Source organism: Salvelinus fontinalis, chromosome 42 (assembly GCF_029448725.1).
Source record: "Salvelinus fontinalis isolate EN_2023a chromosome 42, ASM2944872v1, whole genome shotgun sequence".
In the NCBI taxonomy this organism is placed as follows: domain Eukaryota; kingdom Metazoa; phylum Chordata; class Actinopteri; order Salmoniformes; family Salmonidae; genus Salvelinus; species Salvelinus fontinalis.
In genome coordinates, this window is record NC_074706.1 from 15,714,874 (window position 1) to 15,732,492 (window position 17,619).

A 17,619-nucleotide genomic window follows, 5' to 3' on the forward strand; every position below is an offset into this window, starting at 1 on the left:
GAGGATGTCTTCCCTGTAACGCACAGCGTTGAGATTGCCTGCAATGACAACAAGCTCAGTCCGATGATGCTGTGACACACCGCACCAGACCATGACGGACCCTCCACCTCCAAATCGATCCCGCTCCAGAGTACAGGCCTCGGTGTAACGCTCATTCCTTTGACGATAAACGCGAATGCGACCTTCACCCCTGGTGAGACAAAACCATGACTTGTCAGTGAAATACATTTTTGCCAGTCCTTATGCCCATAGGCGACGTTGTTGCCGGTGATGTCTGGTGAAGATCTGCCTTACAAAAGGCCTACAAGCACTCAGTCCAGCCTCTCTCAGCCTATTGCGGACAGTCTGAGCACTGATGGAGAGATTGTGCGTTCCTGGTGTAACTCGGGCAGTTGTTGTTGCCATCCTGTACCTGTCCCGCAGGTGTGATGTTCGGATGTCCGATCCTGTGCAGGTGTTACACGTGGTCTGCCACTGTGGGGACGATCATCTGTCCATCCTGTCTACCTGTAGCGCTGTCTTAGCTGTCTCACAGTACGGACATTGCAATTTATTGCCTTGGCCACATGTGCTGTCCTCATGCCTCCTTGCAGCATGCCTAAGGCACGTTCATGCAGATGAGCAGGGACCCTGGGCATCTTTCTTTTGTGTTTTTCAGAGTCAGTAGAAAGGCCTCTTTAGTGTCCTAAGTTTTCATAACTGTGACCTTAATTGCCTAGCGTCTGTAAGCTGTTAGTGTCTTAACGACTGTTCCACAGGTGCATGTTCATTAATTGTTTATGGTTCATTGAACAAGCGTGGGAAACTGTGTTTAAACCCATTACAATGAAGATTTACAAAATTATCTTTGAAAGACAGGGTCCTGAAAAAGGGACGTTTCTTTTTTTGCTGAGTTTAGTTTGTTTTAAAACGTTTACATGCTTCGCAAGAAGAACGATTTCCCCAATAATCCTCTTTACATGGACACATCTGATAAATAAATGCAGTAAATCGGCAATCAAATTAAACGTTCTACCACAGCGCCCATGTTATTTTAGCGAAGTCTATTTGATTCTGAGGGAGACTTGTGCAGATCAAATACACCGCTGGATGCCAATTTAAGCCATTTACACGTCTTAATAATTCGAAAACCTGGTGCTGTAATCGGCGTATGCTCACTTTGATTTTGACATTACGCCGATTTAAGATAAGCAGAGTAAATTGTTTACATGACTTTTGCCATACTCGGCCTACAGCCATAATCAGTTTAATATCTAATTGTTAATGTGCAGGTAAACATACCCACTGAGTAGTCACTTAACATTTTAATCAGTGTGGCAGCAGGTGAAGCATCGCAGACCCATATCCCCACTTCCCCAGCCTCTCAGCCCCCAAGCTCCCCAAATCCCACATCCCAAACCCCGCACCTCGTACTCTCCATACTCCCAGGATGCGTCCCAAATAGCACCCTATTCGTGCACTACTTTTGACCATGGTCCATAGGGGGAACTATATAGAGAATACGGCACCATTTGAGTCACACCCCCAGACTTGAATACAAATCCCCCGCTAGGCTAGACACACACCATAGAAATAGAATCTTGGATTGTATTTCTATGACACACTACCCTCTAGGGGGTAGTACTAGCAGAGCGCTTTAGAGCGGTACTCCACCACTTCACAGTTAAACGGTGCTCAGGTGAATCAGTCTCTCGCAATGAACGTATGTCCCTGAGGTAAATACTGTATGGAAAGATAATCACTTGTCATACATGCAGCAGACCTGAGCTGGAATATATTGTGTCTCTTTAGAGTAGTGCACTGTAAATGGAATAGGGTGCCATTTGGGACACAGCCCAGTCTGACATTTCTTTGGGAAACTATTTACCAATTATGGTAAATGCTTTCCGATACATTCAGAGCACTTTTCTCATCCCGAACTCAACCTCAACAAGTCTCTGGAATCAAATAAAATGTGCTAGGAAATGTTAAACATGCACAGTAGGCTACCACGCACCGACAGCTAAATACATTTTCTTCCTGTGAAATTGATGAGAAACATCACCAGGTTGACCTAGAAGCGACTAGTTTCAGTTGTAAAAAGCAAGAATGGTCATGCTTGTCAGTGATCGCCAATCTTGAAATTGTTAGTGTTTGACAGATATAACATTTCCCTGGATGTTTCATTTGGATGACTCATCTCATGCATATTCTATAATTATTTTCCTCAAGACATTGCCTCAATTATTTCATAGTCGGTACCCAACTTTGATTGTCCATATACACAGTGTACAAAACATTAGGAACATCTGCTCTTTCCATGACATAGACTGACCAGGTGAAGGCTATGATACGTTATTGACTTCACTTGTTAAATCCACTTCAACCAGTGTAGACGAAGAGGAGGAGACAGGTTAATGATTTTTAAGCCTTGAGACAATTGAGACGTGGATTGGTTTCTGTGTGCCATTCAGAGGGTGAATGGACAAGACAAAATATTTAAGTGCCTTTGAACGGTGTATCCTAGGTAGTAGGTGCCAGGCGCACCGGTTTGAGTGCATCAAGAACTGCAACGCAGCTGGGTTTTTCACACTCAACATTTTCCCGTGTGTATCAATAATGGTCCAACTGTTTTGTACACTCAGTGCTAGTCAGGGATGGGCAACTGGCGGTGGCACCCCAAGGCCCTGTAAAACAGCTAATTTTCCTCTGCCATATGGCAAAATGCGTCAATTGCATGAAATGAGTTATAACATTTCTAAATCTTCTCTACGACCACATGGCAAAATGTGTAGAATTGCAACAAAAAAATGTTTATGTGGGTACGCAGACCTGCAAGCAACTGTGGCCCCTCATGAGGAGTTAAAACAAACATCAAAGGTGCCCTTCCCTGGTATAAGTAATCCAGGGACAAACCTTGAAGTTAGTGTCACCTTAAGTGCGATACATCGGATTCTTGTTAATTCAATGTTTAAATTGTGTCTATCACTACTTAAATAACGGATTACCTAAATAAATTCATAGAACTGTGAGCCAGAACTGACAAGATAGTGCTACACCCTTGCTCGCCCCCCTAGACCCCATTATCTACACATCCCCAGACTGAGACCATAGCTCTCTACCCCTCATTCCTCCAGCCATCCAGCACCCACCCAGCCTCCCAGTCTTCTAGCAGAGGGGCCAAAGATATTAGACCACCCCTCCCCCCTAGACCCTCACTCCTCAGCCCCCAGCCTTCCATCTACCCCGCCTCCCAACTATCCATCAATCTATGTTGCCACCCAGCCTCCAAACATCCATCCACCAGCCTTCCATTCCCTAACCACCCAGCCTCCCATTCATGTTGCTACCCAGCCTCCCAAACATTCAGCCTTTCATTCTCAAGCCACTCGTCCTCATCCACCCAACCATGTTGCCTCAAGACATCCATTTACCCTTCCACCCATCAATTCATACTCCCACCCACCCATTCATCAGTCTTCCTGCCCACCCAGCTGTCATCCCTAGATAAATAAGGCTGTAACTTCAGCATTTCTCTTCAAACTCACATCAACAGGCACTCATTGCTGATGCGTAGTGCTTTGTAGTTTGACAAGTGTGTGATTATATCCAACTGAACCATGCTCACTATGAGAAGGGAGGCATATGTTTTGAAAGTGCTGCCATCACGCACACATTTCTGAGTTCTCACTGCCCACTAGTGGGAAAGTTCCGATAGGAAGTCTCACATGGGGCACATCTCAATACTTTCAAGTAGCTTCTTCTCCTTCCATGTATATACCAAGGTAGACACACACCCTCACGTAACATACTATAACTAGCTTTGGGAAACAACATTGGGAGTCTGTGTATTGTTTGGACTCCCTGAGTTGTGCGTTGTTCTAGTAGTGGCGACAGAAAATGAACCTAACCCAATAGGGGAGAGTGTGGTAAGCCGTGTTTTACATCCAGCATCACTGAGTCAAGGGAAATATAGTATTCTTTCTAACAAAGATATCTACATATATATTTCAGGATGTTGTGTATCCCTGGAAATAAGCAGAATTCATGTAAACATAATTGTTTTAAAAACATAGCTTGTCCAAAAAAAGTGGTCTCTTGCCACAATTTACCCCGGGTATGGGGTAAGTTGAGCCTCCTTGGGGCATGTGGGTGATGGTGTCCCGTGATGGTGCTGGTAGGTCGAAGTTTAATTTATGGAATGGGGGTGTGGTATATTGTACAGTGGGGTCTGAAATTGACCACCTTGATAAAGATGAGCAATAATGACTGTATAAAATAAGTCATTAAAGTACTGAGCTATAGTGTATGCTCCAAAAATGTGGCTATTATTATTTTATACTAATACAATTGCTCAGAGAAAGAGGTTTATTATTTATTGTTAAACATCTCAAAAAGGTAGGGGTCCAAATTGACACCCCTAAATATTTTTTATTAATAAAGTCTATATTCCTACTGTAGCACGCAATGACTACATCAAGCTACAACCTTATTGGATGCATTTTCTGTTTGTTTTGGTTGTGTTTCTGAATATTTTGTGCCCAATAGAAATGAATGGTAAATAATGTATTGTGTCATTTTGGAGTCCCTTTTATTGTAAATAATGTAGATGCTACCATGATTACAGATAATCCTAAATGAATCGTGAAGAATAAGGAGTGAGAAAATGAGATGGTCAAATGTCATAAAAGTGGCTCCAAAATGACACTACATCATTTACCATTTATTTATATTGGGCACAAAATAATCTGAAACGCAACCTAAACTGCAAATCCATCCAACAAGTTTGTATAAAATAATATAATTTCCCCAGAAATGTAGAATACAACATAGCTCAGTATCAATCATTTATTTTATACAGTCATTGTTGCTCATCTTTAGCAAGGGCGTCAATAATTTCAGACCCTACTGTATATCTTAAATATACCTACATTCAGATATAGATCTCTCTGTTCAATATCACTTACACTTACATTTCTTGACCAGTTGTCTATGACAGCGATGCTGTTTTGATGTGCCAGTTTGTAGGCAAGTTCTCTGCATTTGAGCCTACTAAGCCCATGAAACTGCTCCTCAAGTTTCTTGATATGTTTACCAAGCCCAGACTTCATGTCATCAGATAAGATCTTCTGTGCCTCTGCTACCCTATCATAGCCTCTCTTTCACACAGGTGCATGTTTGTTTTTGTTTTCAGTCAATGTACCCCTTCAGTGTAATTCAGTCAAAATAAAAAAATACATCCTATGCCGCTGCTCAAATGGACTTCTTGCCTTCTCCTACTTCCTTGGCTGCTCTCTCAAGAACCTCAAGGGTGGCTAGACCCCTGCTTGTTTTAAGCTTGTATATGATGTCTGCTCTGTAACAATAAAAATGGACTAGCTTGAATTCATATGCACGATACATTGCATAAAACTGACAAAATGTAATCATCATTTGAATGGTGGTCATTGGCTCAACTTACCCCAAGGCAAACATGTTTACTATATTACCACACACAGCTACAACGATGCACTTTCATGCCAGGTTTAGGACCTCATATTGTAGCTTACAGAGACCCTAACTGGTGTATAAAACAATCTACACTGAACAAAAATATAAACGGTACAAGTAAAGTTTTGGTCCCATGTTTCATGAGCTGAAATAGAAGATCCCAGGATTTTTTCATTCTCACAAAAAGCTTATTTCTCTCAAATGTTGTGCACAAAGTTGTTTACATCCCTGTTAGTGAGCATTTCTCCTTTGCCAAGATAATCCATCCACCTGACAGGTGTGGCATATCAAGAAGCTGATGATCATTACACTCTAAAATGTGCAGTTTTGTCACACAACACAATGCCACAGAAGTCTTTAGTATTGAGGGAGCATGCCGACTGCAGTAATGTCCACCAGAGCTATTGTCAGAGATTTTAATGTTAATTTCTCTACCCTAAGCCGCCTCCAATGTCATTTTAGAGAATTTGGCATTACATCCAACCGGCCTGACAACTGCAAACCACGTGTACGGCATTGTGTGGGCCAGCGGTTTGCTGATGTCAACATTGTGAATCGAGTGCCCCGTCGTGAAGGTGGGGTTATGGTATGGGCAGGCATAAGATACGGAAGCTATGAACACAATTGCATTTTATCAATGGCAATTTGAATTGTTGTGCTATTCATGCGACGCCAAAACCTGATGTTTCAGCATAATAATGCATGCCCCATGTCGTAAGGATCTGTACATAATTCCTGGAAGTTGAAAATGTCCCAGTTCTTCCATGGTCTGCATACTCACGAGACATTGAGCATGTTTGGGATGCTCTGGATCGACGTGTACGACAGCCTGTTCCAGTTCCCACCAATATCCAGCAACTTCACATAGCCATTGAAGAGGAGTGGGACAACATTCCACAGGCCACAATCAACAGCCTGATCAACTCTATGCAAAGGAGATGTGTGTCACCGCATGAGGCAAATGGTGGTCACACCAGATACTGACTGGTTTTCTGATCCATGCCCCTACCTATTATTTTGAAGTTAGCTGTGATCATCATGCATGTCTGTATTCCCAGTCATGTGAAATCCATAGATTAGGGCCTAATGAATTTATTTCAATTGACTGATTACCATAAATGAACTGTAACTCAGTAAAATCTTTGAAATTGTTGCATATTGTGTTTATATTTTTGTTCAGTATACTTCGGCTTAGATCAGGGATTCGCAAACTCGGTCTTCACGGACCCCAATGGGCTAATGGAAGGATGTTCGACTGGCACTATATGGTTATGTTGTAGTCATTTTAAGTGGACTAGGAGAGTGGTAGTTCACTAGGCTAATCTATTGTTAAATGCAGTAAATTGTTACATTTACATTTAAGTCATTTAGCAGACACTCTTATCCAGAGCGACTTACAAATTGGAAAGTTCATACATATTCATCCTGGTCCCCCTGTGGGAATTGAACCCTGGTCACCCCATGGGAATTGAACCCACAACCCTGGCGTTGCAAGCACCATGCTCTACCAACTGAGCCACACGGGACCATTGTTACAGATAGACATGGGTTGTGTGCTACTTTGAGTGTAGTAATGTCGGCGTTATGTAGTAATTATGGATAGTAGGGGTGCATGAAACTTCAATTCTACGTGGGATTCATAATGAGGGGCAATATTTCAGAAAGTACAATATAAATGATGGTAGAAGATGTGTAAGAGCAGTAGTGGTCACATCTACCAAAAACATGTATGTTTATTTCAAACTCCATGTCTAGTAATCAAGTGACAAGTTGACTGAAGCTGGTAAGTTTGTAGTAATGTTGGTACGTTTAGCTTTGGAGCTCTTACAGAAATGTGAGACGTGAAAGAAGTGAAGATTCCGCGGAATGTCACAAGCACTAATAAGTAAAGATTCCATAGAATGTCATGACCACTTGCTCTTGAGGGTAAGGGACTAGATATAGGAAACGGGGTTAGGTTTGGCCAGTTGAGCAGCCTTTCTTAAAGAATTAGGCTGCGTTCACATAGGCAGCCCAATTCTGATATGTTTTCCACTAATTAGTATGTTGACTAATTACATCAGATCATCAAACGACCAATTAGTGTGTGGGGGGGGGGGAATCAGAATTGGGCTGCCTTTCTAGACTGCAAGGCCCCATAACAACTGCAATGGCTGAGAAGAATCAAGCCCCTCCCTTCAATGCGTTTGAGGAGGTGAGGAGAGAAGACAAGGACTGGAGGAAATATACACACATTTAAAAACGAAACACTACTTATCCTTTTATCTATTGGCATTTCTTTTGTTTTAAAACCTTAGCCAACGTTCTTAGCTAATAACATTTCTTATCTAACTATGCATTTCCCATGGCTCCATTCAATCTGTATTGTGGAAGTTCAGCTTTGGAGCATGATTGACAGTTAGAGACAATGTTCCTGTGGTCGCGGAGACTGCATTCACGGTACAACGCTGCATTGATGTCGGCTCAATCGAAAATGACCTTTACATCAGCGATACAGATTGAATAAAGCCCCTAACTTTGACTGAACAGCTTGAAATATGAGTCAAAAAAAGACTGGTGCACTCACCCTAGTGGACTAGGTCATGAAATAGAGACCAGAAGGTCATAAGTTTGAATCTTGCCCTCTTGGTGTAAGATTTATTTTCTGAATGTATTATATAATACAAAGCCATTCATCTGGATTCATCTTTATTTTGTCACTGAAGATAATACCTGGTAAATCAGGGCCCGTATTCATAATTCCTAGAGAAGCAATGCGGATCTAGGGTCAGTTTGTCTTTTAGATCACAATGATTAAGATTACATGGGATATGACACTCTGAGACGCTATGTGAACGTGGGTCTAGTTCTGTTTCATTCCAGGGCAACACTCCCATCTAGTGGTCTAGTTAGTTGGTGTGGAAAACATAAAGAACTCCGCCCATGGGATATACTGGGGAAGTTAACTTTTTGGACTATGTACTAATTATCTCTTCTTCCTCCCAAAGTGTGCACCTGTTCACTTTCCTTCACCGATTAAAGGAAATATGAAAATAAATATTGTGGAAACTCCCACAATAATGTTTACGAGTGTACACTTCAGAAGATTGTTGCAACCCCTATTACTAGACTGTTCAACCTCTCTTTCGTATCGTCTGAGATTCCCAAAGATTGGAAAGCTGCCACGATCATCCCCCTCTTCAAAGGGGGAGACACTCTAGACCCAAACTGCTACAGACCTATATCTATCCTACCCCGCCTTTCTAAGGTCTTTCGAAAGCCAAGTTAACAAACAGATTACCGACCATTTCGAATCTCACCGTACCTTCTCCGCTATGCAATCTGGTTTCAGAGCTGGCCATGGGTGCACCTCAGCCACGCTCAAGGTCCTAAACGACATTATAACCGCCATCGGTAAGAGACATTACTGCGCAGCCGTATTCATTGACCTGGCCAAGGCTTTCAACTCTGTCAATCACCACATCCTCATCGGCAGACTCGATAGCCTTGGTTTCTCAAATGATTGCCTCGCCTGGTTCACCAACTACTTCTCTGATAGAGTTCAGTGTGTCAAATCGGAGGGCCTGTTGTCTGGACCTCTGGCAGTCTCTATGGGGGTGCCACAGGGATCAATTCTCGGGCCGACTCTCTTCTCTGTATACATAAATGATGTTGCTCTTGCTGCTGGTGATACTCTGATCCACCTCTACACCATTCTGTATACTTCTGGCCCTTCTTTGGACAATGTGTTAACTATCCTCCAGACGAGCTTCAATGCCATACAACTCTCCTTCCATTACCTCACAACTCTCCTAACATTGCCTCCAACTGCTCTTACATGCAAATAAAACTAAATGCATGCTCTTCAACCGATCGCTGCCTGTGCCTGCCCGCCCGTCCAGCATCACTACTCTGGACGGTTCTGACTTAGAATATGTGGACAACCACAAATACCTAGGTGTCTGGTTAGACTGTAAACTCTCCTTCCAGACTCACATTAAACATCTCCAATTCAAAATGAAATCTAGAATCGGCTTCCCATTTTGCAACAAAGCATCCTTCACTCATGCTGCCAAACATACCCTCGCAAAACTGACCATCCTACCGATCCTCGACTTCAGCGATGTCATTTACAAAATAGCCTCTACTCAACAAACTGGATGCAGTCTATCACAGTGCCATCCGTTTTGTCACCAAAGCCCCATATAATACCCACCACTGCGACCTGTATGCTCTCGTTGGTTGGCCCTCGCTTCATACTCGTCGCCAAACCCACTGGCTCCAGGTCATCTACAAGTCTCTGCTAGGTAAAGCCCCGCCTTATCTCAGCTCACTGGTCACCATAGCAGCACCCACCCGTAGCATGTGCTCCAGCAGGTATATTTCACTGGTCATCCCCAAAGCCAATTCCTCTTTTGGCTGCCTTACCTTCCAGTTCTCTGCTGCCAATGACTGGAACAAACTGCAAAAATCACTGAAGCTGGAGACTTATATGTCCCTCGCTAGCTTTAAGCACCAGCTGTCAGAGCAGCTCACAGATCATAGCCCATCTGTAAATAGCCCATCCAACTACCTCGTCCCCATACTGTATTTATTTATCTTGCTCCTTTGCACCCCAGTAACTCTACTTGCACATTCATCTTCTGCACATCAATCACTCCAGTGTTTAATTGGTATATTGTAATTACTTCGCCACCATGGCCTATTTATTGCCTTACCTCCCTTATCTTACATAATTTGCACACACTGTATAGACTTTTTTCTACTGTATGTTTGTTTATTCCATGTGTAACTCTGTGTTGTTGTATGTGTCGAACTGCTTTGCTTTATCTTGGCCAGGTCGCAGTTGTAAATGAGAACTTGTTCTCAACTAGCCTACCTGGTGAAATAACGGTGAAATAAATATAATAAAAAATAAGATATTATTGGGCTGCACTCATTGTTAGTACATTGAAAGAATCAAACTTCAGAAATACGACTTGAACTTCTCAGACTTATATAAAAACACAACACAAAAAACCAAGCCATTGTGTAGTTTTTTCCCCTTTATGCGTTTCTGTGAATATTTACAAAACCATAGACCTATGTACAATACCAACTCGCAAATGAACAAATAAACTACGGACAGCACAAACAAACCAGTTTACGTAATGATCATATATATTTTTTTATGTACACCGAAACTGGCAAGATGATAGCATGAAACAATGTAAGATTATATGTGATTATGTTAAATAAATTCAACTATCTATCAAGAGGTGTTGTGCGGTTTTAATCCAATAAGACAAAATGACGGGTTACTTGGCGCTCCGGCAAACCTACAAAGAAGCCTAGCTCTGGTCCAGGGCATTAGTGCGACTTGCTAAAGCTGTGAAGGCTCAAGCCGGGATTCCACCCGACCGCACTGTGTCAGCTATGCACCTTTGAAAGACAATGTTTCTGCAAACTCTATACATGTCGGCTTAAATCGGAAATGACCTTAAAAATGTCAAGCGCTATAATGCAAATCTACCACTGATCGGATTGAATGCCAGCCTAAGCAAGCCACACTAACGCCCTGGACTAGAGCTACAAGCAGCTCATCGATAGAAACCAGAGGAGCAGAAAAAAAGACTGGAGCTACACTAGTCAGTCTGAAAAGGCAAAACAATCAACACAAATGACGCAACAACACTGCATGTAAAAACATAACCATAACGTGGGCATAGTATTCAGCTATGCTCACTCTTCTGAAAGACTGCCCCCCAAAAAATCACTTTGAAGAACACAGCCAAGTTAAATACGGAACTCTGCTCGTCGCAGAAGAATGGCCCGACAGCCTAATGCACCTTTTCAAAGCGCTTTTAAGAAAACACGTGTGCAACAGGCACAAAATAAAGGAAAGATGCCAACAACAAGAATATACTTGGTGTGTTTTAGGCAAAGCAGTATTCAACTGCTGTCTTGTAGTGTCAATTTTGAAGGGAGCGGGGAAAAGCCCCAAACTGACTATACAGTGTCTTAGGTAGTCCAAAAAGAACATTTACAACACATTGATGGTGGCGTCCCCCATCTCCCCCCCCACTCTAACCCAGGGGTGCAGGCTTTTGCTCCGGCCCAGCGCTATTAACACACCCGTTTTAAATAATGATCTAACCATGGTCTTTCAGTCAGGTGTAGTTTCATCGGGTGAGTTAGCAGTGGAACTAAAGCATGCACTCCCCCGGACTGGGTGTTGGAGACCCTTTAACATCTTCTCAGCACTAGAAACACACACCACAGCCTCAAACAATAATAGTGTTACCTTTAGTGTGTTCAGAAACGTCCATACAACACTTGAGGATGTCAAAAACACCGGAGTCCCAGAAAAAAAATCGAAATACAACAAATCGGCGGTGCGTTCTCAACATTGTGTCGTCTCGTTTTGAAGCGAAAACAAAATGAAAATGTCCACATACACTGTATACAACACAGGTTGTTGCCACTTCTACACAGTCACTCCTTCTCTAACCCCCCCCCCCCAGTCTCTCCCTCTTTTTGTCTCAGAGGACCATATATAAGGGTATCAATTGCTAGGTTTCCATCCAATTGGTGACAGATACTCTCAAATCCTCACAAAAACTATATTCACATTTTCCCACCAGAGACGCGTTTCCATCAAATTGACTCTGCGTGATGATGTAGTGCACATAAAAATACCTTTTGCTGTTAAATTCCCATGTAGCAAAGAAAACAAATCGAAGTTAAATGGGTTTCCATCACATTTTCAACTCTACGGATCGTTTCCCCACAAAAACTGTTCTGTTATATAGCGAGTCTGCCCACTCTGGTACTGGCACGTGCGCGCTGTTGGCTAGAGCGCACGTATAGGCTACATGAGATTATTACGGCCAAAAGAGCGAGTTTTCTTTATTTGTCAAAAGGCTGCCACGCATCGATGATTACGTCACCAAAATAAGACCCTTGATATTTATTAAACAGGAGCATCAAGGTCATCACCGTGCACGTTCACCACCCTGTGAAGTTCATCCTAATTGATTTCATCCGTAGCCTAATAAACTTCATGCTTTCCTGACGCGTCATAGTGGAAGGGCCACACGTCATCGCGCGACTCCAAGTTGACTTCGATATGATGGTTATTATGCCAATAGTTCCACCGACATTTCTCGCACACTTCATTTTACCGACACAAAAAGATCCCACCTTGTCTCGTATTTCGTTTTGTTGACATTTGGAAAGTGTACCCGAAAAATGTTGTTTCCATCGGGCCTGTCATTTTGACCAGACACTGACCCTACTTTACTGCAGAAAAAGGTTGGGTGGAAACCTGCTTAATGAGATGTAGGCTACATTCCAATACCCACATTAGCGTACCACTTCGAAGGCACGCCCACTACATTGCTTCCTTATTAAGCGGCAACTCTGTTCCTTAACCGTCAACTCTTGTTTTTTGACCGTCAGCAAAAGAAAAATGACAGAGTTGACCACGCCTCTGTTTTGGCTTCCTTCATTCTAACTAGCACGCTAGTGTGGATACTGTGGAGCTATTGTCGTGTCCGTCCATCAATCTCTCAGTCTCCCCGTCAGTCTTCTCAGCACACCATGATGGGCGTCCCGTCGTCCTCGCGCCGCTGGTTCTTCTTGAGCAGCTGGATGCGGTTGTGACAGTAGAATTTGATGGCCCGCCAGTCGCGCCGGTTGGTGACCAGCAGCGGGCAGCTCTGCAGGCAGCGCTCGCAGTCGGCCTTGGCGGGCACGCGCAGCTCGGCGATGTTGCAGGTCAGGTGCTCCTCCACAGCGGCACGCTCTGCGTCCGACCACGGGCGCTTGAGGACGCCGCGTTTGCCTGTGCGGGGAGAGGGTGGGTTAGTACACACAGGGATGGATCTGTGTAGACATGTCTTTGTGGTGGGCTGTATACAGTACACACACACACTACTGTGTACATACACACACACACTACTGTGTACATACACACACACACTACTGTGTACATACACACACACACTACTGTGTACATACACACACACACTACTGTGTACATACACACACACACTACTGTGTACATACACACACACACTACTGTGTACATACACACTACTGTGTACATACACACACACACCTCTGTATTGGTCTTGAATGTCTCAGCTCTTTCGGAGTATGAGTATGGATTGAACACACGCGCACACACACACACACACACACACACACACACACACACACACACACACACACACACCTGATTTGGGCCCACCTGAGCCTCTCCTGCGGCCGGGGAGCGAGGGGGAGAGGGGCGATGTGGAGGAGGGCGTGACCTTGAGTTTCCTGGCACGCGGCGTCCTGCTGTTGGTCCTGCCCTTCCTCACCATCAGCAGGCTGGGAGGGGCCACCTCGCCCTTCTCCTTCCGCCCCTCGCCGTCAGAGTCGCCCTCCGAGTACGAGTCGGCCGAGTTGCCTGACATCACTGTAGGGGGAGAAAGAGAAGGGTCAAATACATGTACGTGTTTCTCAACTTTAACTACAACGCTGGTCCTCATCATACTAGAGGGCAGTCCGAAATGAACAATCATCATGAGACGACGCGGGAACTGTTTAACCCTCTAGAGTTGATTGACGCACTGCTGCGTCAATCTAAGTGACATAATAAATGTAAAAAATCCCCATCAAAATGTCAGTTTAAGCTAGAGATATCTTTTTCAATCCACCGCATCTGCCGATGTCGCATTTCCGCATCTGCGGTGAAAGGTGGCAGAGCCAGAGCGGTGTTTGTCAGACCACGAGACATCCCGAAAATCGGTCATCTCACGAAAACTTCTGATCGGTTTGACCTACAGCTAACCTTTCTCTAACGGACATCATGCTTTGTTCCATCCGTTCCATTATATCAAGCAGGTTGAATCAAGCGCACTTAATAAACAGTAAAGGAGAAAAAGAACCACTTATAGCTTGACTAGTCAGGTCTGACGTATATGTTAATCCTCAGTGTCTCCTTACCGTCAAGCTCCAGACAGATGTGGTGGAGGCTCATCCCCCGGAACAGCACGCCGTCTCTCTCCCCGCACAGCACCACGCGCCCCACTCTACCCATCAGCCCCGGGTCCTGGCCAATCCCGCCGCAGCTCTGCGTCACGTGGTACTCGCGCTCCAGGAAGTGTTCCAGGCGCTCTACGGCGTTCCCACCCGGCTGACCTGGCTCCTCCCCCTCGCCGAGCAATAGCAGCTGCGTCAAGATGGCGACCTGGCGCCGGACGCGGGTCTGGGTGAGGGCGCGGGGGTTCCGGGTACCGCTGGAGCGGGCCAGGCTCCGGAGCAGGTCGGTGCCACGGAGGGGGGTGGCTGGGGAGTGGTACGGCCGGGCGAAGACGTACGGGTTCTGGGGATCGACGCCGACATCTTGCCTGGTCTGGAGGAGGAGTTCCAGACACGGCTCGCAGTGCGGTGGCAGGATAAGAGGCTGGACTCTTCCTCGTTTGCCCTGAACACCTACTCGAGGCAAATGTGGAAGCACGAGACGCTCAAAGGGCGAAAGCGACGCCTCCAGGGGTGTGAGGGCGGGCGGGGCGCCGGGGGGCACTGGCACGGGGCACTGGGGGGTGACACGGGAGCGGTATTCGGCTATGGCCAGTTTGGAGACCTCGCACTCGCGGCGACGGTTGTAGAGTATGAGCAGGGCGAGGGAGGAGTGGCACAGGAGGCGCCAGGCCTCGGCGGATTGGAGCTGGCGGGACAGGGAGAGGAAGGCAGAGTGCTGGAGCCTGCGGAGGTAGAGAACCAGGGAAGACAGGGAGGAGAGGAGGGGCAGCATGTGGAGACGGCCCGAACTGAGGGAGAGGGAGGGAAGAAGAGAAATAATGAGGGAGAAAGGAGAGGGAGAGAGATTAGTTTCAATTGCAGGCGTCAGTTATTAATTTATTCAAAGCACAACAAAAAAATGCAACATCTATTTAAAGTATGTACTACACTCATAACATTTAATATATTGATAACATCACAGCAGCAGTTTGAAGTTAATTTTAAGTCCGTCTCAGTTGACTGATTTAGCCATCTAATTAAAGCGTGCTAAAAGCATTCTTGCTGTTTGCTGGCACTTTGCTGATCCATCAACTACTTTCTCAATATCCATTTGATGAGGTGAATCTGTCATTTAGGTGAACGAGTCCTTTAACGGAGTACCTCACCTCAATAACTCCTTCTCCTTCTCCTCCGCTCCACTGTCGTCTTCCATCATTCCGTTCTCCTCCTCCTCTTCATGTTCGTCCTCTTTCGGCAGCCGCTCCATCTCCTTGGGCGTCTGCTGAAAGACGTGGGGAAAAGCCGCCTCTGCCTCTTCTTTGGGCTTCACCACCTCAACTTCCACCAGATCGTTCTCCTCTTCCTCCTCCTCTTTTTCCTTCTTCACTTTGCGCAGTCCCGCCTTTCTGGGCGGGGTCACAGCCGCCGGAGGCGGGCTTCTCTTCAGAACGGACACGGCCACCGCACTGTGCCCTCTGGGTGGAGTCAATACCAGGGGGGAGGAGTTTCCCCCAACGGCGGATGAAGGGGATTGGGCGGTCGGATGTTGAGGAGACAGGGAGAACGCGGTGGCGCCCCCCTGTGGTGGCTTGTGGGAGTTTTGCTCCGCTCCTGATGATGACCGAGGTTGCTGCTGGGACTGAGTGTGGTGTGTGGCGTGCGCGGCCGCCAGGTGGGGCATAAAGCGCTCGATGAGCGCGGCGCGGATCTCAGGCTGGTTGGTGTGGTGCTTGTCCAGGTGGCGCCCCAGTGAGCGGAAGTGGCGGCCGCAGTAGGTGCAGCTCAGCTTCTGGGGGGGCACGCCCATGCCGACCCCCCTGGCGATGTTAATACTGATGTTCGCCGTCGTGTTGGGCCCCAACGGAGCGGGGGATTTGAACAGAGAAGGGCGAGAAGAGGTGGAGGAGGAGGGAGGGGGGGAGAAGGTGAGGGGGCGGTATGAAGAGGAGAGGGCAGGGCGGCCCGGGGATGTCCGGTGAGGGGTGGTTCTCTTTTTGGAAGGGGTGGTGGTCCGGCGGCGTTTTCGGCGGCGAGGTGTTTGTCTCTGACCCCCGTCCTCGCCCTCCTCATTCTGGGGATCCGAGTCGCTGGCGTTGGAGTGGGAGAGTGGGGAGGAAGAGGGGGACAGGGGCCAGGAAGGGGTGAGGTAGTCCTGGGCTGAGAGAGAGGAGGGCACGGGCCCGGGCTCTTCCTCCTGAGAGAGAGAGAGAGAGAGAGAGAGAGAGAGAGAGAGAGAGAGAGAGAGAGAGAGACAGCGAGATGAGTGGTGTTTGAGCCAGTTGTGTGAGTAGAGTACAGACAAGTGACATGTACATAAGACAGACTGTTTAGAGCAGTGGTTCTCAATCCTGGTCCTGGGGACCCAAAAGGGGTGCATCTCTTTCTTGTTTTTTCCTTAGCACTGGAAACCTGATTCAAATCATCAAAGCTTAAAGCATTGATGATGAGTTGATCATTTGAATCAGCTGTGTAGTGCTAAGGTAAAAACTAAAATGTGCACTCCTTTGGGTCCCCGGGACCAGGGTTGAGAACCACTGGTTTAGAGTGACTGTGAATGGTGGGTGCCTGAATGAGGAATGTCCAATGAGAGCCTTGAGTGAGCAATACTAGTATATTCCAACCCTTGAGGGTATATTAGACAGGTGTATGGAATGTAGACATATAAAACAAGCACATCAGTATAATATTAAGTGTTGTAGAAATATAGTAGGTGTATGTAGGCAACAGGTGTATTTTCGTACCTTTTTGATACTGTTGTTCTCAGGGTCAGAGATACACTCATATCTCCCTGAGGAGACAGTACCACGGAAACCCTGGAGGGATATAGGCTCCATTAACATTCATTGTTATCCCCCAGTGCTGTCAATCAGACGGTCAAACCAATTACAGTAGCTACTCAAAAAGCACTAGATACTATAATCAGTAAAATACAGTAGTCAGCCCAAGGTGAAAAGACCCAGATATGTATTACGGCGCAAAAAAAAAAACGACAACGATTTCTGCGAGAAAAAGAGGATCATTTCATCAAAGTAAAAGTAAACGGCGCAGAAATGTGTTGCACGTGATCCAATCGCTAGTTGCAGTACTTACAACTTGCCTCGGATAAACAAATCATGGATATTATGGCATACTGTCTATTCAAAATGTAACTCTTTTGTAGTTATTTGACTCACTGCATGT

At 45.7% G+C, this 17,619-nt stretch overlaps 1 protein-coding gene across 2 annotated transcripts in view; it reads right to left on the reverse strand.

Moving 5' to 3' along the window:
- Positions 1 to 10,473: 10,473 nt before the first annotated feature.
- Positions 10,474 to 17,619, reverse strand: part of LOC129840977 (uncharacterized) — a 16,865-nt gene continuing 9,719 nt past the window's right edge. Inside the window, exons 5-9 of one of the 2 annotated variants that reach the window (XM_055909053.1) lie at positions 17,181 to 17,252; positions 15,606 to 16,633; positions 14,422 to 15,248; positions 13,682 to 13,891; positions 10,474 to 13,273 (exon numbers count right to left, since the gene is read on the reverse strand). In XM_055909053.1, the coding sequence (XP_055765028.1) occupies positions 13,020 to 13,273; positions 13,682 to 13,891; positions 14,422 to 15,248; positions 15,606 to 16,633; positions 17,181 to 17,252 (2,391 nt within the window). In that variant the 3' untranslated portion in view covers positions 10,474 to 13,019. Of the gene's footprint in view, positions 13,274 to 13,666; positions 13,892 to 14,421; positions 15,249 to 15,605; positions 16,634 to 17,180; positions 17,253 to 17,619 lie in introns of both variants that reach the window. The other variant, XM_055909052.1, reaches the window with a different exon arrangement.